The sequence below is a fragment of the Symphalangus syndactylus genome, chromosome 5, assembly GCF_028878055.3.
Source record: "Symphalangus syndactylus isolate Jambi chromosome 5, NHGRI_mSymSyn1-v2.1_pri, whole genome shotgun sequence".
Lineage (NCBI taxonomy): Eukaryota > Metazoa > Chordata > Mammalia > Primates > Hylobatidae > Symphalangus > Symphalangus syndactylus.
The window spans coordinates 127,768,365-127,795,476 of record NC_072427.2 but is presented as its reverse complement, the minus strand read 5'-3'; the positions used below and the strand labels follow the sequence as shown (position 1 = coordinate 127,795,476).

General features: G+C 39.6%; 1 protein-coding gene, 1 non-coding gene and 1 pseudogene across 6 annotated transcripts in view; 2 read left to right on the top strand and 1 right to left on the bottom strand.

The window, feature by feature from the left end:
- Positions 1 to 27,112, top strand: part of TERB2 (telomere repeat binding bouquet formation protein 2) — a 55,416-nt gene that overhangs the window by 11,388 nt on the left and 16,916 nt on the right. Inside the window, exons 6-7 of one of the 5 annotated variants that reach the window (XM_055276885.2) lie at positions 5,731 to 5,819; positions 10,974 to 11,729. The exons of 3 other annotated variants lie outside the window; for them this stretch is intronic. In XM_055276885.2, coding sequence (XP_055132860.1) covers positions 5,731 to 5,819; positions 10,974 to 11,116 — 232 coding nt within the window. In that variant the 3' untranslated portion in view covers positions 11,117 to 11,729. Of the gene's footprint in view, positions 1 to 5,730; positions 5,820 to 7,812; positions 7,887 to 10,973; positions 11,730 to 27,112 lie in introns of those variants that run through there. One more of the 5 variants, XM_055276887.2, reaches the window with a different exon arrangement.
- On the bottom strand, positions 1,910 to 2,934 carry LOC129481946 (5-azacytidine-induced protein 2-like; annotated as a pseudogene).
- Positions 5,422 to 5,525, top strand: LOC129483604 (U6 spliceosomal RNA). The gene has a single exon (XR_008658125.1). It is a non-coding gene; the product is annotated as a U6 spliceosomal RNA (small nuclear RNA).

The following is a 27,112-nucleotide window of genomic DNA, read 5'->3' as shown; positions in this document are numbered from 1 at the left end:
TCTCCCAAATCCTCTCCCAGTAATAACCTTTCCAGTAATAACCTTCGTTTTTTGTTTTTAATTGAGACAGAATGTTACTCTGTTGCCCAGGCTGGAGTGCAGTGGCGTGATCTCGGCTCACTGTAACCTCTGCCTCCCGGGTTCAAGCAATTCTCATGCCTTGGCCTCCCAAGCAGCTGGGACTACAGGCACATGCCACCCCACCACACCAGCTAATTGTTTGTATTTTTAGTAGAGATGGGATTTGGCCATGTTGCCCAGGCTGGTCTCAAATTCCTGGCCTCAAGTGACCCACCTGCTTCAGCCTCCCAAAGGGCTGGGATTACAGGCATAAACCACCTGTACCTGGCTGAAAAATCTTGATATTATGATGTGTATGGCAGCATATGGCATTTCATTTTGTTTAACCTTTTTTTTTTTTTTTTTTTTTTTTTGAGACGAAAGCTCACTCTGACCCCCCAGGGCTGGAGTGCAGTGGCGTGATTTCAGTTCACTGCAGCCTCAACCTCCAAGGCTGAAGTGAGAGATCCTCCCTCCTTAGCCTCCCAAAATGCCACTAGGATTACAGGCATGAGCCACCACACCTGGCCTAGAATTTGTTACTTTTATGACACCTCCATGAACATCTTTTAAAAAATAAATCTTACTCTACTTTTTTGATAGTTTTCTTCATGTAAATTATCAGATGTGGAAATTATGGTATAAAGAGGATTTTTTTTCTTTCTTAAACACCTTATGTTTACTTATTTATTTACTTAATTTGTGTGTGTGTGTGTGTGTGTGAGAGAGAGAGAGAGAGAGAGAGACAGGATCTTGCTGTGTCACCCAAGCTGCAGTGAGGTAGCATGATCATAGCTCCCTGCAACCGGGAACTCCCAGGCTCAAGCAATCCTCCCACCTCAGCCTCCTGAGTAGCTAAGACCGCAGATGTGTGGCACCACGCCTGGCTAATTAAAAAAATTAATTAGACAGGGTCTCGTTCTGTCACCCAGGCTGGAGTACAGTGACACCATCTTGGCTCACTATATCCTCTGCAACCTCCACCTCCTGGGTTCAAGCAATTTTCGTGCCTTAGCCTCCTGAGTAGCTGGGACTACAGGTGTGTACCACCACACCTAGCCAGGTTTTTTTGGTATTTTTAATAGAAACTTGTTTTTCCAGTGTTGACCGGGCTGGTCTCAAACTCCTGGCCTCAAGCAATCCACCCCCCTAGGCCTCTCAAAGTGCTGGGATTACAGGTGTGTGCCAACTCGCCCAGCCTAATTAATTTTTTTTTTTTTTTTTTTTTTGTCAAGGTGGCATCTCACTATGTTGCTGAGGCTGGTCTTGAACTTCTGGGCCCAAGGTATTTATTAATTAGTATAGTAGCAGGCCAGGCATGGTGGCTCACATCTGTAATCCCAGCACTTTGGAAGGCTGAGGCATGAGGATAGCTTGAGGCCAGGAGTTCAAGACCAGTCTGAGCAACAGAGAGAGAGCCAGTCGCTACGAAAGATTAAAAAAAAAAAAAGTTAACTGGGTGTAGTGGTGTACTCCTGTAGTCCTAGCTACTTGGGAGGCTAGGGCAGGAGGATTGATTAAGCCCAGGAGTTGAGGTTTGCAGTGAGCTATTTATGGTCATTCCACTGTGCTTCAACCAAGGTGAAAGAGTGAGGCCATGTATCAAAAAAAAAAAAAAAAAAAAAAAAAAAAAATTAGTAGCATGTATCTGTTTCTTAGAATATGGAGCTGGAGGGTATTCTTTCATACCGGAAATAAACTGCATAATATCATACAGTATGTTCAAATGCATGTACTGAAGAACTCTACAAAATTTTAACCAAAATCTACATTTAGTTTATTAAGTAATTTCTTGAGAGAACCACTAAGAGATAGTGTCCTTGTGATCAAATGATGAGTCTTTACAGAGTTAAGTCTTATAAAGAAAATTTTGATTATGTTGATCCAAGTAATGCAGTAGTGGCACACTGGTTAGAAGGCAAAATTTTACTTTAATTTCCCTAAATGCTGTCTCACTTGAGTCAGGACGGATTGGGAATACTCAAAATGATCTTCCAGAGAATTTCTGCCATAAGAGTGTGTGCCCTCATTAGGAATGGCTCTCTCATTATCTGTCCGTGATTGGAGGACTGCTTTCTCTGATAAAACCTTTATATCTCCTGGTAAAGGGGAAGATGTAGTATAACAAAGAGCTTTGCTATTTGGTGAGAGAAGGGGAAGTCTTGTATATATTGCAGTAAAATTCATCATGTGCAGTTTTGTGCCGTCTTTCCAAGGGTCTTCAATGCATCCTACTGAGGTGCAGGCTTTCTTGATTGCAGTTGGGGTTTCCAGTTTTCTTAATAGTTCAGCTAGCACTTGAGTCACCAGATATAAATTAGACATTTATCTCTTCAGTTGCCAGTATACATTCTACATATTATCACTTGAAGTTCTTACTCTTCAGAGATCTCTGCTCTTCAGATTGTCTTCCTGATACAGATAGGTTTGTTTGGTTTTTTGAGTAGTTCTATTTTGAGATCATTACACTCTTTCCTCATCAACTCTTGTTCCAAACCGTGGATCTTCAGGTTACAGCTTAACTTTTCCACCTCCCAGTTTGATGAAGGTGGATTGAAATTCCTCATCACCAGTTGAGTTTCCATCTCTGTCCTTAGCTAGAGTTCTACTTCTTTAGATTGCATCTGTTTATTCAATACTTTTAAAGATTCAGAGTTGTGTTTACTCATTTTATCCAATTTGCTCTTTAAATCATCTCTCAATGCAAATCTTTCAATATACATAATAGGCCTTATTTACTTGTTGCTATTCCACAAAACTTGTTTCTTCATCTAATTGAGCTCCTATAAGCTTTTCTTCCAAAAATCTAATTCTTTTCTTTAACATAAGATTTCTCTTTCTCTGAATCCTTAAGTCCTTTTTTGATGTCTTCATATGGGCAAATTGGGAAGCAACAGAAGCATCTCCTCAATATGTTGAAACTGGAGTTGCTGGAGTTTTCTCATAATTTAGCATACAGGTATCACCTTCTATCAGTGCATCCAAGAGAGCCCGAAACCAGGCTACTTAAGGCCACCACCGAGTTTCCATTCCCTAATGCTTAGAAACAGCCAAAAACAGATCAGGTTGCTAGGGATCACCACAGGTTCCGATTTCCTTAAAGATAACCTCCACTTTACCAGCAAAAGCAGCCACTCTGAGTTATTGAATTGAGGGTATTGGTCTTATATCTACCCATTTGGAACTCCTTAAGATTCTAAGGATATTTTAATTGATTCTAAGGATATTTTAATCGATTCTCTTGGCTCTTCAGGGTGCATAGTCATATCATTTGTTAATAATAAAAGTATTCCAGCTGGGCGTGGTGGCTCACACCTGTAATCCCAGCACTTTGGGAGGCCCAGGCGGGCAGATCAGGAGGTCAGGAGATCGAGACCATCCTGGCTAACACGGTGAAACCCCGTCTCTACTAAAAATACAAAAAATTAGCCAGGTGTGGTGGCGGGCACCCGTAGTCCCAGCTACTCGGGAGGCTGAGGCAGGAAAATGGCCTGAACCTGGGAGGCCTGAGCTTGCAGTTAGCTGACACCACGCAACTGCACTCCAGCCTGGGCGACAGAGCGAGACTCTGTCCTCCCCCAAAAAAATAATAAAATAAAATAATGAAAGTATTCCTTCTTTCACAATATCTCTTCCTTTTCATCCTCCCCCCTTCTTTTTCCCTTTATCTTTTATTGTTTGGCCAGAATTAAATAATGGGTGGTCCCTGACTTTTCTGGGAACACAATTTTGCTTTATTTGTAGGATCTCATCCTAATGAGTAGAGTTTCTTTTGAGAGAGTTTAAATGAAATAGAAGCTTTTTTTAAATTTTTTTGAGATGGAGTTTCGCTCTTGTTGCCCAGGCTGGAGTGCAATGGCACGATCTCGGCTCACTGCAACCTCTGCCTCCTGGGTTCAAGTGATTCTCCTGCTTCAGCCTCCTGAGTAGTTGGGATTACAGGCATGCGCCACCACAACCGGCTAATTTTTTGTATTTTTAGTAGAGACAGGTTTTCACCATGTTGGCCAGGCTGGTCATGAACTACTGACCTCAGGTGATCTACCAGCCTCAGCCTCCAAAGTGCTGGGATTACAGGCATGAGCTACTGTACCAGACCTTAAAAATGGAAAATAAAGCCTTTGCTATTACTCAGTGTACTTCTAGATTTTTAGGAAAATAATAAATTTAAGGATGACTCCAATTTTTAATTATTGAGGTTTTTATTTTTATACAATTACATTATTAGTTATATGTGGTCTAAGTATAGTAAACATTGTCATTTTTGAATAGTGACTGTTCAAAAAGGCATGAATGAAAATAGGATCTTTTAGCCAAGATCCTTTTAGCTTTTTTTTTTTGAGACAGAGTCTGGCTCTGTCACCTAGGCTGGAGTTCAGTGGCGCCATCTTGGCTCACTGCAACCTCCACCTCCCAGGTTGAAGTAATTCTCTTGCCTCAGCCTCCCAAATAGCTGGGATTACAGCTGCCTGTCACCACATCCAGCTAATTTTTGTATTTTTAGTAGAGACAGCGTTCACCATGTTGGCCAGGGTGGTCTCAAATTCCTGACCTTAAGTGATCTGCCCGCCTCTGCCTCCCAAAATTCTGGGATTACAGTCGTGAACCACTGTTCCTGGTCACCTTTTAGCTTTTAAAAATAAGAATATAATTTTTTTAGATTTTATAATTGTATAATTAGAACATCAATTTTTTTTTTTTTTGAGATGGAGTCTCGCTCTGTTGCCCAAGCTGGAGTGCAGTGGCAAGGTTTTTGGCTCACTGCAACCTCCGCCTCCTGGGTTCAAGCAATTCTCCTGCCTCAACCTTCTGAGTAGCTGGGATTACAGGCACGTGCCACCACACCCAGCTGATTTGTATTTTTAGTAGAGATGGGGTTTCATCATGTTGGCCAGGCTGGTCTCAAACTCCTGACCTCAGGTGATCCACCTGCCTCAGCCTCCCAAAGCGCTGGATTTACAGGTGTGAGCCACTGTGCCTGGTCTAGACATCAGTTTTTAGTTGTTATAGTAAACTATGGAAATAATAGTTAATAGAGGCCCAATTATTTGAACACTAACAAAAATATTGTGATCATTTAAAATAGAATCTACTATGCTTTTCTTTTGGCAGATTTAATATTGTATATGTATATGTGTATTTTGTCTAAATATATAGTATTGCATTATTGTACTTTCAGGGATATTGAGAAAAAGACCCAGGACTCTATAGACTCAAATACTTGTTTTGTGAAGTGGCCAAGAACACTAGAATATCTATATGGGTCTTTATATTACTTAAAAGCACAAAAGAAGTTCATAATTAACATTTTCACCCATTAAGACTGAAGTCTGATCTAAGAGCAATTAAATTACTGTATATGTGCTCACTTTGACAATACATATACCAAAACTGGAACTATTCAGAGGTTAGCATGGCCCCTGCTCAAGGATGACATGCAAATTTGCGAAGCATTCTATATATTTTTTAAAAATCACTATATATATTGCCTGGAATAAGTTCTCACTTGTAAAACAAATCCAAATATATACATATGTGGTGTAATATACTATAGTAAATGTAAATATGTATTATAAATATTTATTTATATACTTTAATATAAATATAATACATATAGACATACATATATATACTATGTATATGTGACTTTCTGTACGTTTTATTTTACAGCCCAGAAAAGCATTTGATAAGAACTCCAGTTGTAGAAAAGCAGATGTACTTCCCTCTACAGAATTACCCAGTTAACAACATGGTAACAGGTAGTTTAAAATAAAATTTAGAGTAAACTCAGGTAGGGAAGAAACAAGGGAATATTGTGTTGAATAAAGCTGTTGTACTTCAGATACCTAGAGAGTAGAGCCTTCTCTATTAAGCCTGGTAATGGAGGACACGTCATTTATATATTGAATAAATTACCTGCAGAATTGACCCAGGAATATGCTTTTATATTTTCTGTGCTGAAACAATGGTATCAAGGTAGGGTGACCACATGTCCCTATTTACATGAGACAGTCCCAGTTTATGCTGTTGTTCTGGCATTAGTTTTTAATTCTCAAGTGTCCCAGTTTGGAAGATAAATTATATGAACAGCTCCAATCAGAGTTTCTTTTGAGAATCTGATGAAACATAGGCCCCTTTCCTCAGCATACGCACATACAAACATAACACACACACTGCCATTCCATTCAATATCAAATATATAAATATTTTAAAAACCAAACAAAAACAGAACACACAAACTTTACATATAATTGTAAAAGGCTCAGAGATGCCCAGAAGTCTATACATGGATTACCCAGATATCCATGGACTCCTTATTTGGGTTTCCTATCCTAGTGCCCTACATAAAGAGAAGACAACTAACCACGGCTGACATTGAGAGGATAGAACCAAGGGAACCAACTGAAAAGTGGCCATTGGGATTTGAATTGTGTTGAGTGAGATGGATATTTAGATACTTTGATCTGAGTAGTATTCAGTGGAGTCACTGATAACAATTTTAAAAATAGAGATTTTTTTTTTTTTTGAGACGGAGTCTCGCTCTGTCGCCCAGGCTGGAGTGCAGTGGCGCAATCTCGGCTCACTGCAAGCTCCGCCTCCAGGGTTCACGCTGTTCTCCTGCCTCAGCCTCTGTGAGTAGCTGCGACTACAGGCGCCCGCCACCACGCCCGGCTAATTTTTTGTATTTTTAGTAGAGACGGGGTTTCACTGTGGTCTCGATCTCCTGACCTCGTGATCCACCTGCCTCGGCCTCCCAAAGTGCTGGGATTACAAGCATGAGCCACCGCACCCGGCCAAAAATAGAGATTTTTAAAAAATTGCTTTTAAAGGAGCAATTTTTAAAGTCTGGGTTTTTGAAAGCTTATTTAAAAAATAATTTGTATATTTATCATTTTCTCTGTATTTAGCAATGTTAAAACTACCTCTTGCAGCTAGTCCACAGTTTCCTAAATCCTAGATGTCTTGCCATGTTACTATCCCTGTTCATTTGGACTTACCAAACGTTTATTAATATATTTAAAAGAGCAATGATAAATATTAAAATCAACCATAGATAAGGACATATACCTACATTTGGACATGTAATAGTGCTGCTTTTTGTATTATTGCTGGATAAAGAAACAGTCTGATTGTTCAAAAAGACATAACAGTGTAACACAAAAACAAATTTTAAAAAACTATTAGGCCGGGCGCGGTGGCTCAAGCCTGTAATCCCAGCACTTTGGGAGGCCGAGGCTGGCGGATCACGAGGTCAAGAGATCGAGACCATCCTGGCTAACACGGTGAAACCCCGTCTCTACTAAAAATACAAAAAATTAGCCGGGCGCGTTGGCGGGCGCCTGTAGTCCCAGCTACTCAGGAGGCTGAGGCAGGAGAACGGCGTGAACCCGGGAGGTGGAGCTTGCAGTGAGCCGAGATCGCGCCACTGCACTCCAGCCTGGGGGACAGAGCAAGACTACGACTCAAAAAAAAAAAAAAAAAAAAGCCATTAAAAAATTAGTCAGAATTTTAAAAGTATAATTTCAACCTGTGGTAATACTCTGTTGTGAATTTTATTGGTAGAACTAAACTAAAAATTTTTAATCTTTTTACTTGCTCAGTTGAATAAATTTCCTTTTTTGTATTTCTGCATTAAATAATAGCAATTTCTTGGAAGAAATCTTCATTTTTAGAGATAATGTATTTGTTTTTAATTTTGATGTGAAATGACGAGTACTTCTCTTTTTTTTATCATGCCCATCTGCTGCACAGGAAGGAATAACTTCTTGTTGGAAAAAATCAGCTTGTGTTAATTAAACATTTAGTGACTAAGAGTTCTGATTTAGGCTGTGGTATCAATTTTTGTGACTGAAACTTGACTATCTCTTCTTTGGAATGGGTTGGGTTCAACACATTGGCTATTAAATTTCTGAAAATAGAATTAATTGTGGTCTTTTGTTATAGAAAATACAAGTTGGGGCAATAGCCTAGAACAGAGTTTCTCAGTTTTGGCATTACTGGCATTTTAGGCCAGATAATTCTTTGTTAGGGCGAGGGTAGGTGAGTGTCAGTCCTGTGCATTGTAGCATATTTACCTTGGCCTCTGCCCACTAGATACCAATAGCATCACCCATCTCTCCCCCAGTTGTGACAACCAAAAATGTCCCTAGACATTGCCAAATATTCCTTAAATCATCAAAAGATTTTTTGTTTTGTTTTCAGCTTTTGACTGGAATTAAATTTTCTCAGACTAATATCACTTATTATCACCCATGATAAGAAGTTCTGATTGACAGTTACATATGTGATTAATAAGAGTAAAAAAGCAATTACTAATAATTGTGAATACTTTGCTGGCAACAATTTTCAAATCAAAAGATTCTGATAATTAAAAGTTTGGAAATCTGTAATAGATGCTGTATTAGTTATTTATTGATGTAAATCAAAGTGCTCCAAAACTTAGCAGCTTAAAACAATGAACATTTATTTATTTATTTATTATAGAAATGAGGTCTCACTGTGTTGCCTAGGTCGGGCTCAAACTCCTGGCTTGAGAAATCCTCCTGCCCTGGCCTCCCAAAGTGCTGGGATTCCAGGCACAAGCCACCGCACCTGACCCAGTGAACATGTATTATTACAGTTTCTAAGGTCAGAAATCCAGGAGTATCCTAGCTGGGTACTTCTGTCTCATAGCCTTTTGTAAGGTTGCAGTCAAGTTGTTAGCTGGAATGCAGTCATTCCAAGGCACAACTGGGACTGGAAAATCCACTTCAAACGTCACTCAAGTGGTTATTGGCAGGTGTTGGGTCCTTGCTGGATTTTGGCCAAAGGCTTCAACTCCTCACCAAATGGGCCTCTCCATATGGACCATCCACAACATGGTAGGTAGTTTGCTTCCCTCAAAGTGAAAAATCCAAGAATAAGAAAGAGCATGCCCAAGAAAAAAAGCCATAGTCTTTTTTACATCCGACTCTCAGAAGTGACATTGCATCACTTCTGTCATATGCCATTGGTTACACAGATCAAACCAAGTACAAAATGGTAGTGGACTGTGAATATCAGGAGGTGGGGATCAGTTGGGGCCACTGGGTGGCTGGCTATCACAGATGCATGTGGGATTGTCCACCAGGAGTGCCTTTCTTAGGAATTCCCTTCTCCCTCCCAATTTATCTGGGTAACACAGGGACAGACATTTTTTTAAACATGAGCTTGCTCCCCACCCTCAACATTTGCTTTGAGAGTGAATGCCTGATTTGAACTGGGCTAATTGCAGATCTTCTTCTGGATTTTTAGATGTGGAACATAGCAAATCAAGTCATTCTCATTTAGGTGATCAAAACTCTGAGATGTAAAACTTAGGAGCTGTCATTGGCCATATTTTCTACCATGAAAAGAAAGCCAACTTGCCTCCAAAAAGGAAAATGAGGCTAATACATAGAGAAAACCTTGAGACCAAGGCTGCAATGAGGTGTGATAGTGCCACTGCACTCCAGCATGGGCAACAAAATAAGACCCTGTCAAAACACACACACACACACACACACACACACACGCACCAGAAAAAAAAACCCTAAAAACTTCAGACTGGTGAGAGCGATCATAGCTGGTTCTAATTAACTCTGAGTCCCAGCGATATGCCTGCCTTCCTCACAGCTTGGATGATATGGCAATGTCCTTCCAGTAAACTCCCCTTTTGTTTTAGTTAGTTTAAATTAGATTTCTGTCCATTTCATCCTAAAGTCCTTAACTATTCAAAAATGCTACAATAATCTATTTCTGATGCCATAAATGTCCTATCCTTCTTATACTTACAGGAATATTTTTTAGTAATGTAGTAATTTTTAAATTCCTATCCTCACACATCTTCAGAGGTTTCGCACAGTGTATATGTGCAATTAGCTAAACACTAATAGTGATATTTTTCTGCACTAGTTTATTTTACACAGATACATAGCCATTAGGCAAAGATTATGAACTCATAGAGTACAGTAATAGTGCTTCAAGAGCTCCTAAAGTAAATGACCATGATTAAAATATCTTTAAAGATACTAGTCAATTTTATGTGCTTGGATCGATAGTTAATTTATTAACTGTGAATTTATTATTTTTTATTAAAAATGATTAAACAAGATACATGGATATCCTGTTGATCTCGATGGTATGGTGTTCTAAATTCAGTCATCCTTGAGCTTTATCAGAATTTTTTTCACACAATATTTATTTTTAAATTAGATTTCAATTTTAGTAAAACCCACAAACACTTGTGTTACACATAAAATGTGATCATTTAAATAGTAAGCAATAGATATCAAGTTAATATTGCCTAGTCATAGAGTCCTTAAGCTGTCTCCATTCTAGGCAGCATTTTTTTATATGACTCATATCTGTTTTGGATAACTAATTGACATCAAAATTACTCTCACCCATGATCTTTGTTGACTGAGCAGTAACATCGATTTTTCATTAATTTTTTTTGTTAAAAGAATCCTGTTCCAGCGTTAGCAGTGCAGGAAAGTGTTGCCTGCTGAAACAGGGAAGCTGAACTGTTTGCACTGTTAGTAGCTAGTTGGATGGATAGTTCTAAGTGATTACCCTCTAAGCTAGATACACTTCCCAGTTATTTTGGTCTAAGTGCTTTTATGTTGTAGCCCCAACCTAGACATCACAATCTCAATAGTCAAAGTGGCTTTAATCCACCTTTTAATCTTTTAAAAGGTGGCAGAAATTTGTGGGGAGGGGAAGAGGAGGTGTTCCCTGATAATTATAAGGTTTCATGGAGAATCTTCTCACTGGTATTATTTCTTCTTTTTACTTATTTTCTAAAAACATTCTTTAGAAGTCTTAACTCTAATAAATCAAAGACACTGAAAAGCAAATAGTATGAGAGGGTTTCAAGTATATATCTATCTATTTTTTTTAATTTTATTTTGTAGGTTATATATCAATTGATGCCATGAAGAAATTCCTTGGGGAGCTACATGACTTCATTCCTGGAAGTTCAGGATATTTGGCATATCATGTTCAAAATGAAATTAATATGTCTGCTATAAAAAACAAATTGAAGAAGAAATATTAAATTAAATTGTAAATATCTTGGCACTTATTTTCTATAAAATATTATCGAGATGTGCATAATGTAAAATGCTCCCTTTTGGTACTGGGGGATAGAGAAATGGGAAATAATTTTTCTGTTTCTCAGAATATATCTTCAGGAAATACAGAATCATTTTGCTTCTGTGTTTTGACATTTTTTCCCCTAGCTTTTAACAATATGTTCAAATATTCTCAATGCAGAGTTGTTAAGGAGTAATTGTCATTAAAATACATTTCATAAGAAATCTCAATCTCAAACTCTCCATCTCTCAATCCTCCTCCTCCTCCTGTCTCTCTCTTTCTCTTTCTTGCTTTCTCTTCTCTCTCTCTCTTTCTCTCCTCCCCTTCTCTCTTTCTGTCTTTCAAATGTTCTTTTGGCTTTAACATTCTATTAATTATATATTTTCTAGATTGAATACTGTGAATGCTAAGTTTTATTATTCTGGTCATCTTATTTTGATTTTAAAAATTAGGATGCTAGTTGAATTCTGAATTACTGTTTCTGATTTGAAACATGAAGAAAAACATTTTAATAATTCATATTTCATGTTGGATGGTTTCTGATAATAAATATTTCAAAAGCGACTTAACATAAACAGACTATGAGTGTTATGTCTTGTTAGATGAACCTGCAAGTCACCTTAGAATCACAGTTCTAGAATGGAACTTAAAGAACGAGTCCAGTTCACTTATTGCTTTTAATGAGGAAATAAGGACCTTGAGAAGATGTCTTACTTAGGGGGACTAACTGGGGGCCAAAACAGAATTGGAACACAACCCTCTTGATTTTCTAGGCAAGTACTTCCCCACTCTCCCAAATAGCATATGCTGTAGCTTCTGTGCCAGGTATAATAGGACTGCAGATCCGCAAAGCAGACCCAGAAACAAGCAAACATACTTGTGTTTTAAATAAGCTGAAATAGTGAGGGAGAAGAAAAGGAAAAATCAGTTAGGCAGACCACTAAGGCTAGTCCTCTGAGAAACAGCCTGAAAAAATTACAGCTACAGGCATAAATAGAGCAGCCTGGGGAAAAACCAAACTGCAGCTGCACTGATAAGAAAGCAAGGCCCAGCATAGAGCCTTTATTCTTTGTGTGATTAGCAGGCTCTCAGGAAAAAATTTCCTCCCCTTTTCAGGCATTTACGTGGTGGGCTCCGTGGGAACTTGCACAGGGAGGTGGGGGGCTTACCTAAAACAGACCTACAGTTACACAAACAAGAGAAGCTGCACTTTGTGCTCACCCAAGACATACACAGATAAGGAGAGTTACATACACAGCTTCATAGATAAGGGAAGTTACACAAACAGCTACAGAGTTGAGGGGAGTTTCACATAAAAACTGGGATTCAACTGTAAAAAGAGCAGCCCACTCGGGTCTCCTCTCCACTGTGGAGAGCTTTCTTTCTTTTGCTTATAAAAGTTTTGCTCCAACCTCACCCTTGTCTCCGGGCTCCTTAATTTTCTTGGTTGTGAAACAGTGAGCTCAGATAACACCTCAGACTACAAGACCATTGACCCTAGACAGTTTCATTAGTATTGAGTTGCAGTGATTTCAAGAAGGCAGTTTGTTATCTTTATTCATATGGCCATGCTATATAGAGTCTGATTGGTTTATTACATTTTTGTGACTTGTAAATGACAGTGTTATTTGTGAAGCTATCATCTTAGAACTGTACTTCTTCCAAGCAAGTGAATAATACCAGCTGTAGGATTATCTAAAGAAAATGCACACTTTTTTTAGTGCTTGGACCATTTAGGTATATGTGGGCCCTGGCCCTGGCCCTTCTCCCATGACATAAATTTCATAATACAAAATTTTAACACTACTTTTGGCATCAGCATTTGAGAATTATATTTTTCCATATGATAACTTTTCCTTATTTATATTCACATCTGTGGTTAAGCCCTTCTGATCTTGTAAATTACACAAAAAACAGAAAAGACAAAAACCTTAAATGTTAATTATCTTTCCCTGAAACACATTTCTCCTGAATACTTTATCGTAGTTACATACCATTGATTGTTTCTTGTATACAAACCAAGCCTGTCTATAAATCTTAAATTAATGACTTACAGGATTAAGTAAAGGTACACCAAGTTGTATATGTTGGAATTTCTTGAAAGAGAGTATCCAGTATTTTTCTGATATATTATGCGTGTGTAAATTAAAAATTATAATGAAACACTTTTTTAGGTTTGTTTCCCAAAGTGAGTATATCTTTGGATGTATATAGTAAAGCAAAATGTAACCTATATCCTTGAAATATTGTCAGACACAATAAAATCAGTGATAACATAAGCCTTCCAGGAATTAGAAGCATATGAAAAAATAAAATAAGCAAAGTTGAACTAGTTTTAAGTTTATTGTCTTAATGGGAAGTGAAAAGCAATATGATCTTAGTCATTGCTCACGTAACCTTTTTTAAAAAATTGCTTTAATGTAGCTGATGGATATTGCCTCTGAATATCCTTATAAAAAGTGTTCTCTGGCCGGACGCGGTGGCTCATGCCTGTAATCCCAGCACTTTGGGAAGCCGAGGTGGGCAGATCATGAGGTCAGGAAATTGAGATCATCCTGGCCAACAAGATGAAATCCCGTCTCTACTAAAAATACAAAAATTAGCTGGGCGTGGTGGCATGTGCCTGTAATCCTAGCTACTTGGGAGGCTGAGGCAAGAGAATCCCTTGAACCTGGGAGGTGGAGGTTGCAGTGAGCTGAGATCGCGCCACTGAACTCCAGCCTGGAGACAGAGGGAGACTCCATCTCAAAAAAAAGAAAAAAGAATGTTCTCCTCACTTTAGAATTTTTGATTATTTCTCCATCCTTTTGCAAGCATGTCTGCTCTGATGCTTTCAACTATTAAGCATAGTCATTTCCTATACTGTTTAATTTAGTGTGTCGTTCATCTTAGTTATTTCATCTTTTGTGACTAGATTTTTTTTTCTAGCTTTTGGTATTGTTTTCTGTAATTAGATAAGTTATGAGTCATTGGCCAAGTCTGCCAGTTAATTTCTGAATGTCTGTTTCTCTTTTTTCCAGGATGATATAGCATCCCTAATTTATTTATTTCCTTCCTTCCTTCCTTCCTTCCTTCCTTCCTTCCTTCCTTCCTTCCTTCCTTCCGTCCTTCCTTCCTTCCTTCCCTCCTTCCTCTTTCTTTCTCTTTCTTTCTTTTCTTCTTTCTTTTTCTCTCTCTCTTTCTTTCCTCCGTCCTTCCTCCCTTCCTCCCTCCCTCCCTCCCTCCCTCCCTCCCTCCCTTCCTTCCTTTCTTTCTTCCTCTCTCTTCTTTTCTTTTCTTTTTCTTTTCTTTCTTGTTTCACCAGGCTGGAGTCCAGTGGAGCAATTACCCTGAACTCCTGGATTCAAGCAGTCCTCCCACGTCAGCCTCTCAAGTAGCTAGGACTACACACATATACCACTACATCTGGCTAATTTTTAATTTTTTTTTTTTTGTAGAGACAGGGTCTCACTATGTTGCCTAGGCTGGTCTCAAACTCCTGGGCTCAAGCGATCCTCCTGCGTCAGCCTCCTAAAGTGCTGGGATTATGGGCATGAGCTACCACACCTGGCCCCAGAACCCCTAATTTCTATCTAAGCACATGCTACCAAGAATAAAGAATATATTCTCAGTCTCACTTGAAATTAAGTATGGCTATGTCAGTGTGGTTTAGCCAATGGATATACAGCAGAAATGGCATCTGGGAACTTTTCTTAAAGGCCTTGGCACATACTCTTTATCTCCCTTTCCTTCCATTCCCACTCTTTCTGTGTTCTTTCAGCCTGTTACTTAGAGGATGTGGTAGTTACCACTTCAGTCCATAAGAGCAAGAACCATACCCTGGGGTTGGCAAAGCAGTGGACTGAAAAGAGCCTGAGATCCTGAGGATATTGTGGAGAAATCTGCCATCCCAGCCTTGGGCTACCTACATCTAGACTTATGTGACAGACAAACAAACTTCTGTTTTGTTTAAGTCACTATATTTTTGCCTATTATTGCCAAACCAATTATAATTGAGGTTTAAGGGCAAGCTGTTGACCTTGGTCTATGGATGAGAATTGTGTGGAAGATACCATTTATTTACATCTGTAAAGTATTGACAGATTTGTAACCTTAAAGTGAGGTAGGTGACTTTAGTGACATCACATGTTTATTAGATTAATAGCAGCTTTAGTAAAAAGTTCTTTGTAATGGAGTGCTTGGTTACACTATTATTTAGCAGAGTGAAAAACTGAAAATAATCTCAATGTTTAATAATGAATAGATAGAATGGCATCTTAAATCATATTGATATTCCAATTTAATGGAATAGCCATTTTTCCTTTAACTGCTTTATTAAGATATAATTCACAGACCTTTGGGAGGCCGAGGCGGGAGGATCACGAGGTCAGAAGATTGAGATCATCCTGGCTAACACGGTGAAACCCCGTCTCTACTAAAAATACAAAAAATTAGCCGGGCGAGGTGGCTGGCGCCTGTAGTCCCAGCTACTCGGGAGGCTGAGGCAAGAGAATGGCGTGAACCCCAGGGGGTGGAGCCTGCAGTGAGCCGAGATCGCACCACTGCACTCCAGCCTGGGTGACAGCGAGACTCCGTCTCAAAAAATAATAATAATAATAATAATAATAATAATTCACAGACCTTACAATTCACTCATATAAAGTATACAATTCAGTGGTTTTTAGAGCATTTACAGGGTTGTACAATCATCGCCACAGTCTAATTTTAGAACATTCTCATCATTCCCAAAAGAACATTTTGGAACATTTTCATCATCCCCTTGCCCATTAGCAGTCACTCCCCATTCCCCCAAAACACACCCCAGCCCTAGGCAACCATGAATCTACTTTCTATCTATCTATATTTTCCTATTCTGGACATTTTATATGAATGGAATCATACGATATATGCTCTTTTGTGACTAGCTTCTTTCACTTAGCATAATGTATTCCAGGTTCATTTATGTTAAAGCATGTATCAGTACTTCATTATTTTATTGCTAAGTATAATAATAGTCCATTGTATGGATATACTACATTTTATTTACCTATTCATCAACTGATAGACATTTAGGTCTTTACACTTTTTATCTACTATGAATAATGCTGCTATGAACATTTCATTTGTATGTGGATATACGTTTTTGTTTCTGTTGTGTATATATCTAAGAGTGGAATTGCTATGTCATGTAATAACTATGTTTAACACTTTGAGGAAGTGCCAACTGTTTTTCAAAGTAGCTACACCATTTTCATACTCACCAGCAATGAATAAGGGTTCTAATTTCTTCACATCCTCGACAACATTTATCTGTCTTTTTAAATATAGCCATCCTAGTGGGTGTTAAGTGGTCTCCTGTGATTTGCATTTCTCTAATGGCTAATAATATGGAACATCTTTTCATCTGCTTATTGGCTATCTCTCCCGCTTTTTTTTTTTTGAGATGAGTTCTCACTCTATCACCCAGGCTGGAATGCGGTGACATGATCTTGGCTCATGGAAACCTCCACCTCCTGGGCTCAACCAATCCTCCTGGCTCAGCCTCCTGAGTAGCTGGGACTACAGGCACAGGCCACCATGCATGGCTGATTTTTTTTTTTTTTTGGTAGAGACAGGGTTTTGCCATGTCACCCAGGCTGGTCTTGAACTCCTGGACTCAAGTGATCCACTCACCTCAGCTGCCCAAAGTGTTGGGATTGCAGGCGTGGGCCACAGTACCCAGCCTGGCTATTTTTTATATCTTCTTTGGAGATAAAAAAGAAGCCAATAAAAGAAGATATTGAATATACTTCAATATCTTCTGAAGAATATTGAATAGAAAGAATAGAATATCTATTCACCTCCTTTGCCATTTTTAATCTGGGTTAATTGTCTTTTTGTTAATGAATTATAAGAGTTCTTTATATATTCTGGATACAAGTCCTTTATCATATATATGATTTGCAAATATTTTCTCCTATTCATGGATTGGTTTGTATTTTTTTTTTTTGCTTTCTTGATGACATTATTTGCAACACACAGTTTTAAATTTTGATGAAGTCCAATTTATCTATACTTTCTTTTGTTGATTGTGCCTTTGGTTTGTACCTAAGAAACCACTGCCCAACCTAAGATCATGAAGATTTACTCCTACATTCTCTTCTAAGAGTTTTATAGTTTTAATTTTTACATTTAGGTCTATGATTTGAGTTAGTATAGTTTGAGGTAGGAGTCCAGTTTTGTTCTTTGGCATGTGGATATTCAGTTGTTCCAGCACCATTTGTTGAAGTGACTATTATTTCCTTCATTGACTTATCTTAGCAGAAATAACCATCTTTAAGTTTATTTCTCTGACTATGTGTGATATGTTCTTGTAAAAAATTAAACATCACATAAATAAATAAAAGAAAAAGGCCCTTAAAATACCACCTCCAGGCCAGGTGTGATGGCTCATGCCTGTAATCCTAGCACTTTGGGAAGCCATGGCAGAATAGCTTGAGTCCAGGAGTTTGAGACCATCCTAGGCAACATGGCAAAACCTTGTCTCTACAAAAAATACAAACAATTAGCTGAACGTGCCTCTAGTCTCAGCTACCCAGGAGGCTGAAGTAGGGGGATCACCTGAGCCCAGGAGTTCAAGGCTGCAGTGAGCTGTGATCACACCACTGTATGCCTGGGTGACAGAGTAAGACACTGTCTCAAAAAACAAACAAAGAAACAAACAAAACCACCTTCAAAGATAATTGCTAATACTATAAATGAGTGGTCTGGAGTAGTAGATCTCTAAGGGATCTTCCAGATCTGTGAGTCTATAAAATTTTACTAGGCACAAATAATTCCCAGAAATAACTATTTAGCAGAAAATTCTATTTGTATGAGTGATTCCTTGAAGTACTTAAATGAAAGGCCTAGTGGCCCAGCGATACAGGTATCATCCTGTTACTGCTGGATAGGAGAACCCACCTAAAGCTATTAATAATTTTATTAAAATCTACAGAACTTCCCTAGAATACCTTATTTTTTTCTGTTTACTTTGCATTCTACATTAAACCACAGCAAACATGCTTGTAAATGATACTTGAACTCATACCCTTTGTATTAGAGAGGGCATTGCATCTCAGTAGCAGTATAAGGGAGTGGCTAAGAGCACAGACTCAGAGACTGTCTTGGTTTAAATTCCAACTATAACTCTTACCTAGTTTTTGATCTTGGACCAGTTACTTAACCTGTCTGTGCCTCAGTTTCCTGGTAAATGGGGATCTTAATGCCAAAATTATAGGGAAATTTTGAGGATTAAGTGAGGTAATACCTGTAAAGTGCTTAGGACCGTACCTGGTACTTAGTAAGTGCTCAATAAAAAAGCTATACAGCTTCATTATTATTAGCATATTCTGGTTCCTGTCACAAAGTAAGTGATAAATGATTATCAAACTGGTACTTTGAAAACTCAAATTGGGGCCAGGTATGGTGGTCTCAGCACTTTAGAGGCTAAGGCAGGAGGATCTCTGGAGGCTAGGAGTTCAAGATCAGCCTGGGCAACATAGCAAGAACCCAGTCTTTACTTAAAAAATTAAGTTCAATAAAACACTCAAAGCTGAGCGCAGTGGCTCACACCTGTAATCCCAGCACTTTGGGAGGCCAAGATGGGTGGATTACTTAAGGTCAGGAGTTTGAGAGCAGCCTGGCCAATATGGTGAAATCCCGTCTCTGCTAAAAATACAAAAATTAGCCGGGCATGGTGGAGCATACCTGTAGTCCCAGCTACTTGCGAGGCTGAAGCAGGAGAATCACTTGAACCTGGGAGGCAGAGGTTGCAGTGAGCTGAGATCGCACCATTGCACTCCAGCCTGGGTGACAGAGACTCTGTCTAAAAAACAAACAAACCAAAAAACACTCAAATTGGGGCTATTGAGTGTGGGGAAAGTAGATAGAGTTGGGGAGCTTTTTACCTCCTAAGACACAAAGAGTTCATGACAGCTCCATTTTTACCCTAACAGGTTGGAAGAGATAGGAATCTATGAATAGCTGAAAGCAGAATGTGTTTATCCAATACAATAACATAGTTGAAACCTTGAACAAAAGCTTTTTAAAAGTTTGCTTAATGGAAACAATGTTACTTGGGAGTAGTTTTTTAGTTTTTTCAGTAGATGGCATCAGTGTACTATCCCTCATTTCTTCCCAAGGAAATTTTTTTCTCTCTTTAGGGGAGATATATGGTAGAAATGTTTATTACTTACCCTAGTATATCAACAATTATCTTAAAGGTAAGTGGATTAAATGCTTCAATTAAAACACCACTTTTGGCAGCAAGGGCTTTAAAATAATTATATGCTGTTCTTAAAAGAAATTTAAAATTTAAGGATGTTAAAATGTTGAAAGTAAAAGAATGGAAAATAGGGGCTGGACGTGGTGGTTCACACCTGTAATCTTGGCATTTTGGGAAGCCAAGGCGGGAGGATTGCTTGAGCTCAGGAGTTCGAGACAGGCCTGGGCAACACAGGGAGACCCCATTTCTACAAATAATTTTTTAAAGTAGCTATGTGTGGTGGCGTGCACCTGTAGTCCCAGCTACCCAGGAAATTGAAGTGGGAGGATTGCTTGGAGCTGGGATGTTGAGGCTGCAGGGAGCCATGTTTGTGCTGCTGCACTCCAGCCTGGGCAACAGAGCGAGACCATCTGAAAAAAAAAAATAAAAGAAGGAAAGAAGGAAAGAAAGAAAGAAAGAAAGAAAGAAAGAAAGAAAGAAAGAAAGAAAGAAAGGAAAGAAAGAAAAAAGAAAGAAATCGAAAAAAGAAAAATCACCAAAAAACCCCCCAAAAAATAGAAGGAAGGAAATAATACGGAATTATAGTAGAGATAGAAGAAATTAATAAAATAGGAAACAAACTTACAATAGAAATGATCAACAAATCAAGAAGTTGAGTTTTGAAGACTAAAAGAAATTTATAAATTTCTGACAGGATTGGCCAAGAAAAAGAAAGAAGGCACAGATAATATCAAAAATGAAAAGAGGAATACATCTCAGATTCTAGAGACATTTAAAAAAACTAGAGAAAATTATGACCAAATTAATGTCAATAAATTTGAACGTTTACATGAACTATTTAAATTTCTAGGAAATATATCTTACTAAAACTACCATAAAAAAGAGGAAATCTGAGCAGTCCTATAACTGTGAAAAATAATGATTTTATAATATTAAAAATCTTCCTACAGCCCCACTAATTACTAGTTTTTGTCATTTTAGTGAGCTATGTAACCTGTTTCTGCATCTGAGAAATGAAGATAGTAATATAATGCCATAGTAATATTGGAGGATTAAATGAGAAAATGCCTGTAAAAGTGCATTGCACAGGGCCTAGCATGTGCCACATGATCAATGCATGCTTGCCTTTATTAGTTTCTTTACAGCTATGGTGTATCACTGAATGCAGAATGTGTGTGTTCTTCAGGCTCCCTTGTGTGCATGCTCTGAAAGGTAAAGGGGCCTCCTCTTTGTTCTGAAGTAAAACTGCTCAGGGCATTAGGTGGATCTGAAATTTAAAAATAAAATTGAAAGTAAATAAATCTTTGCCTTAAATCAGCTTGTCTCTGCTTTTGTTTTGCACACCTGCCTCAACATCAGTCTTGGAATTTTTTCCCGCTGTTGTGGGTACAATTTTTGTGATATGTTCAGAACCACCTACCCTACTCCAGGCCTCGGATCCTGACCTTAGTGGCTTGGAAAAGGCTGTCACTTAGAATTTACACTCCAGTCCTCACTATCACTGTCTCCATTCTTCTTCCATCTCCCCACCCTGGCGTGGTTTCCCAGCCTGCTATTTGATTTCCTGTTCGTATGGTTCCCCTAATCTCCAGAGCATGTAGTACTCACTAGCCAGAATATTGCCCATGTCTTCCGTGTTACATAAAGTTATTGCCAGCGTATCTGATCTCTTCTCATCCTTTCTCTGTCACTCGGGGGCTTTGCTCAATCTGGTTGTGTCACCATCTTTTTTTTTTTTTCTTTTTTCTTTTGAGATGGAGTCTCACTCTGTCACCCAGGTTGGAGTGCAGGGGCACGATCTTGGCTCACTGCAACCTCCGCCTCCTGGATTCACGCCTTCTCCTGCCTCAGCCTCTGGAGAAGCTGGGACTACACGTGCCCACCACCATGCCCAGCTAATTTTTGTGTGTGTGTGTGTATTTTTAGTAGAGACGGGGTTTCACCATGTTAGCCAGGATGGTCTCGATCTCCTGACCTCGTTATCCGCCCACCTCAGCCTCCCAAAGTGCTGGGATTACAGACATGAGCCACCGTGCCCAGCCGGTTGTGTCACAGTCTTTAGGAGATTCCCTCTTTCTTGATCAGAGAGCCCTTTATTCCTCCATTCCTTGCCTCTGTAGTCATGAGGGTGTGACACAGATGAAGGTGTGACACAGATCTCATGTCTTCCTGGAATTCCCAATCTCAAGAGCTTTTCTTCATGGTGTTGCTGACTTAAACGAGGGTGCCTGCCAACTGTGGGGCCCTCACCCCTCTTAATGAGGTCCATTTCCTTGTCACAGTGTTTTGATTTATTTAACTTTGCTCTTATCTTTAAAATCGGGTTCATTTCCTTGTCCTAGTTAGGCTCCTCACCGTACCTACTCTGTATTGTGTTTCTTCGTCATTTGTCAGATTTTTTTTTTTGAGACGGAGTCTTGCTCTATGGCCAAGCTGGAGTGCAGTAGCGCGATCTCGGCTCACTGCAACCTCCGCCTCCTGGGGTTCAAGTGATTCTCGTGCCTCAGCCTCCTGAGTAGCTGGGACTACAGGCGTGTACCACCACGCCCGTATAAATTTGGTATTTTTAGTAGAGACGGGGTTTCACCATGCTGGCCAGGATGCTCTGTGTCTCTTGACCTCGTGATCCGCCCGCCTCGGCCTCCCAAAGTGCTGGGATTACAGGCAAGAGCCACCACACGCAGCCCATTTGTCAGGTTTTTAAAAGCTGTTTCTTTCCCTCCCCCCATTCCCATCTGTCCAACTACTGTCCTTCTTTCAGGCATCATCTCAAAGGATATCTCTCAATGAAACTTCTTTGGCAAACTCCTCTTCTTGCCCCCTCTCCCCACAGGAGTCTAGTCCACTCAGAGCACTTAGGTTACTCAATCTAAAGTTATAATTATTTGTGTTCACCTGCCAAAGGCCCCTACTACATTGTTAGGTACTTGAAGGCAAGGATTATTTCTTACTAATCTTTGCAGCTCCCACAGCACCTAGCACAGTGCCTGGAATATGGGAGTTACTCAGGAACTATATGATGAATTGAATTCATACGTGTAAGAATCCAGAAGATAAAGGAAAGTATTTCCTGCAGTTTCCAGACTTGGACCCAACCCAACCCTGACAGGTTTCACTATTAGGAAGCAGGTTGTATGGACCTGGAGGTGCCAGATAAAACGAAGGCTTCCATAATACACATTCATCAACCCTGCTAGGGTTGTCTCATTCATTCATTTATGCATTCATTCAACAAACATTTGTTGATGACTGAGTGCTAAACTCACAGCTTTTTTTTCTTTTCCTGTAAGGTGAGATAACAGGGAGTGGGACCCTTCCATTAAGGCATTTATAATCTGGTTGGAGAGTTGGAAATATAAACAACTGACTGTAAGGCAAAGTGAAGTAGGTGCTAGAATAATATATAAGTCAAATTCTCTGAGAGCACTAGTCCTTGGTTTCTGCAGGGCAGAAAAGAGGGATATTGGAAAAAATCAGGATGGTTCAGAAGAAGGGCAACTTTGTTTTTCCTGGTGGACTCATAGCATCACCATGATAACAACAAGGCCCTGAAAGGGGGAAATCCTGTCATTTCCAGCAACAACATGGATGAATCTGTTATGCTAAGTGAAATAAGCCAGGCACAGAAACATAAATACCACATGATCTCACTTATATGTGGAATCTAATAAAGTTGAACTCATAGAAGTAGAAAGTAGAACAATGGTTAACAGAGGCTTAGGGGAAGGTGGGGAGGGAGAGAACGGGGAATTGTTGATTAAAGGGTACAAAATTTCAGATAGGTAGGAGGAACAGGTTTTGAGATCTACTGCACATCAGGGTGACTATAGTCAATGGTAATATATATTTCAAAATAGCTAAGAGTAAATTTCAAATGTCTCACTATAAAAAATAGTAGGTAAGTGAAGTGATGGATATGTTAATCAGCTTGATTTAATCATGCCAATTGTATACATATATCAAGACATCACATTGTACGCCATAAATATATACAACAAAGATTTGTTAAAAAAAAAAAAAAGTGAGTGGTCATGGTGGCTCACACCTTTACAGATTCCCAGCACTTTGGGTGGCCCAGGCAGGAGGATTGCTTGAGGCCAGCCTGGGCAACATACTTTATTGCCTTATATAAAAAAAAAAGCCCCCTGAGCTTTTCTGGCCCACCTCTCATCAAATCCCTGGCTCTGTCTCTGCATTTGATGAGAGTGTGAGGTAGAGTGGGTAGGAGCAGGCAAGTCAAGTTGCTGTAGACCTGTGCTGTCTGATATAGCAAGATGTAGCTAGTGAGCACTTCAAATGTGGCTAGTCTGAACTGAGATGTATTAAGTGTGAAATACACCTTGGATTGTGAAGATTTAGCACAAAAAAAAGAATTATTTTTATTTTTATTTTTTGAGACAGAGAGTCTCACTCCATCACCCAGGCTGGAGTGCAGTGGAACCATCTCTGCTCACTACAACCTCGTGCCTCTCAGGTTCAAGTGATTCTCGTGCCTCAGCCTCCCGAGCAGCTGGGATTATAGGCATGTGCCACCAAGCCCGACTAATTTTTGAATTGTATTTGTATTTATTTAATTTTTATTTTTTGTTTTAATTTTTGTATTTTTAGCAGAGGTGGTATTTCACCATGTTGGCCAAGCTATTCTCAAACTCCTGAACTCAAGTGATCTGCCCACCTCAGCCTCCCAAAGTGCTGGGATTACAGGCGTGAGCCACTGTGCCCAGCCAAAAACAGAATAATTTTCATGTTGATTACATGTTAAAATAATATTTAGGATATATTGGTTTAAATAAAATATATTGTTGAAATTAATTTCACCTGTTTCTTTTTTTTTTTTTTTTACTTTTTTTTTTTTTTTTTTTTTTGAGATGGAGTCTTGCTCTGTCGCCCAGGCTGGAGTGCAGTGGCGTGATCTCGGCTCACTGCAACCTCCGCCTCCCAGGTTCATGCCATTCTCCTGCCTCAGCCTCCCAAGCAGCTAGGACTACAGGTGCCCACCACCACGCCCAGCTACTTTTTTGTATTTTTAGTAGAGACGGGGTTTCACCGTGTTAGCCAGGATGGTCTCAATCTCCTGACCTTGTGATCCACCCGCCTCGGCCTCACAAAGTGCTGGGATTACAGGCGTGAGCCACTGCGCCCGGCCTTTTTTAAACTTTTTTAATGTGACTACTTGACCATTTAAAGTTAGGTACACCCTGGGCAATATAGGGTGTAGACTCTCATCTCTAAAATAAAAATAAATAAATTAGTTGAGCATGGTGATGCATCCTTGTAGTCTCAGCTGCATGGGAGGCTGAGGGAAGAGGATCACTTGAGCCCATGGGTTCAAAGTTGCAATGAGCTATGATTGTGCCACTGCATTCCAGCTTGGGTGACAGAGCAAGACTCTGTCTCTAAAAATATAAATAAATAAAACTGTGCATGGCCCACATTATCCAGTTGGCCCTTCATATCTGTGGGTTCTGCATCTGTGGATTCAACCAACTGCGGATCAAATATATCTAGAAAAAAATAACAACAATAAAAATAAATTTAAAAAATATAACAACCATTTACATAGAATTACATTGTCTTAGGTATTACAAGTAATCTAGAGATGATTTAAAGTATACAGTAAGATGTGTGTAGGTTATAAGCACAAACTACACCATTTGATATAAGGGACTTGAGCATCGTGGATTTGGGTAGCTGTATTGGAGGTGTCCTGAAACCAGTCCTCTGCATATCCCAAGAGACCACTGTATTTCTATTGGACAGTGCTGTTCTAAAGGCTGTTCCCCAGGGTCAGGTACCCTAGGAAATTTGGAAAACCCCTGGGGGAAACATAGATTTTGATACTGAGCCGGGACCCAGTCCCACTGGTATTTACCAGTCCTGACCTGGATCCAAACTCCCAGGGACTTTGGAAGTGCTATAGGTATCACTTGGGTCTAGGCTATGGTGGAGTCAGGTCACAGAGAGGAAACTTGGTTCTCTCCGTTCTGTGTTTCCCTGTGACTCAGGCGACAAGGACAAATGTGACAGGGTGTTGGTTTGTTTTTTGTGTTTCTTTCAAGCAGCTTCCTTGAAGACACAAATAGCTTCTAAATGGCAATGATAAGGAGCCGGTCTGGTAGAGTCTTCCATAATAGCAACTAAGCTTTTGATCATTAATCAGTTAGCATACTGCTTACCTAGGTGACTTCTTCTATACAGAAAAAGGTGGCAAGGTGATGAATGAAACAAGATGCTACGCTGCCAGCTTTCAAGATGAAGGAAGGTGCCCAAGAATGCAGCTCTAGATGCTGGAAAAGAGAAACAAACAGATTCTCCCCTAGAGCCTCTGGAGGGAGCTCGACTTTGCAGACACTTGGATTTTGGCTCAGTGACACTGATTTCAGACTTCTGACCTCCAGAACTGTGAGAGAATGAATGTGTATTGTTTTTAGCCACCAAGTTTGTGGTAATTTATAACAGCAGCCATGGGAAAAGAATACAGCCAGGCACTATTCTAAAGAACTCCCTTGTATTGGTTCATCCAACTCTCACCTCTTCCCATCTCCTCACTGATGGTGGGGAGGTGAATCCAGGGATCATACTTACTAATCTACCATCCTCACTAGGCTTCACCACACACCACACCCTGTACTCACATGTGCAGAACCTTCCTGACCCACTTTATTCTAGGCCAGGGAGAGACCTGAAGAGCCTCAAGCCACAGCTTTCTCCAAAACCACTCCTCACGAATCCCATAACCCCATAACCCAGGGTCCAGAGTGAAAGAAGTTGCAACAAGGAAAAAATAATTATCTTTTCACTGACTTGTTTTGTAATTTGGATTTTTACATTAGGTTAGGATGAAAGTGGCACCTTCCTCCATCTCCAGGGCCAGCGGCATAGCATCTGGTTTCCATCATCACATTGCTGCCTTCCTCAGTAAAACCCTTCCTAGATTTTACTCCCTCTATCTCCCTCTTACGAGGACACTTGTGATTACATCCAGGTAAACCAAGATAATTTCCCCATCTCAAGATACTTAATAACATCTGCAAAGACCCTTTTTCCATTAGGGTAACATTCACAGATTCCAGGGATAAGCACCTAGATATCTTTCACGGCCATTATTTAGCCACCACAGTTGTATAAAGTAAATGCTTAAGAAACTAGCTATTATTATTACTGTGCTAAGCACTTTTTATGTGCTAATTAATCCTCACTACAACACTATGAAGCAGAGACTATGGGTATCCCATCTTACAGAGAAGAAAGAGGCTTAGAGAGCTTAAGCGGTTGCCTAAAATCAGATGGCAAGTGTCAGAGCCCATGCTCTTAGCCTCCGTACAGGCTGATTTGGGGAGCACACCTATGACTGCACTTGTGGTAAGGGTGACACTCACTCTGCTTTTCCATTTGAATCATTTGAGTTGTTGTATCTATTCTTGGAGTAGGTGTGGTCTTTCCCCATAGAGTGTCATCTCTTTCAGGACAAGGAGTCTGTCTGTCATGCACTTTCTCTTGTGGTTTGGTGCTCTGCACATACTGAAAACAAAATTAATATCGTTGATTTAACTGCCAAAGCTGGAACACATAAGGATCATTAAGTGCAAGAATACTGATCAAACAGAACAAGCTCTACCTCCTTATTTGCCAACCCCTAGAGGCTGGCATGGTGAGAGGGGTGAGTTGAAAAGGAAGAAGTTTTGTTTTACCTTCTAAAGGTCAGCCTGTCTGTTGGTCTGGTACAGGTAGAGA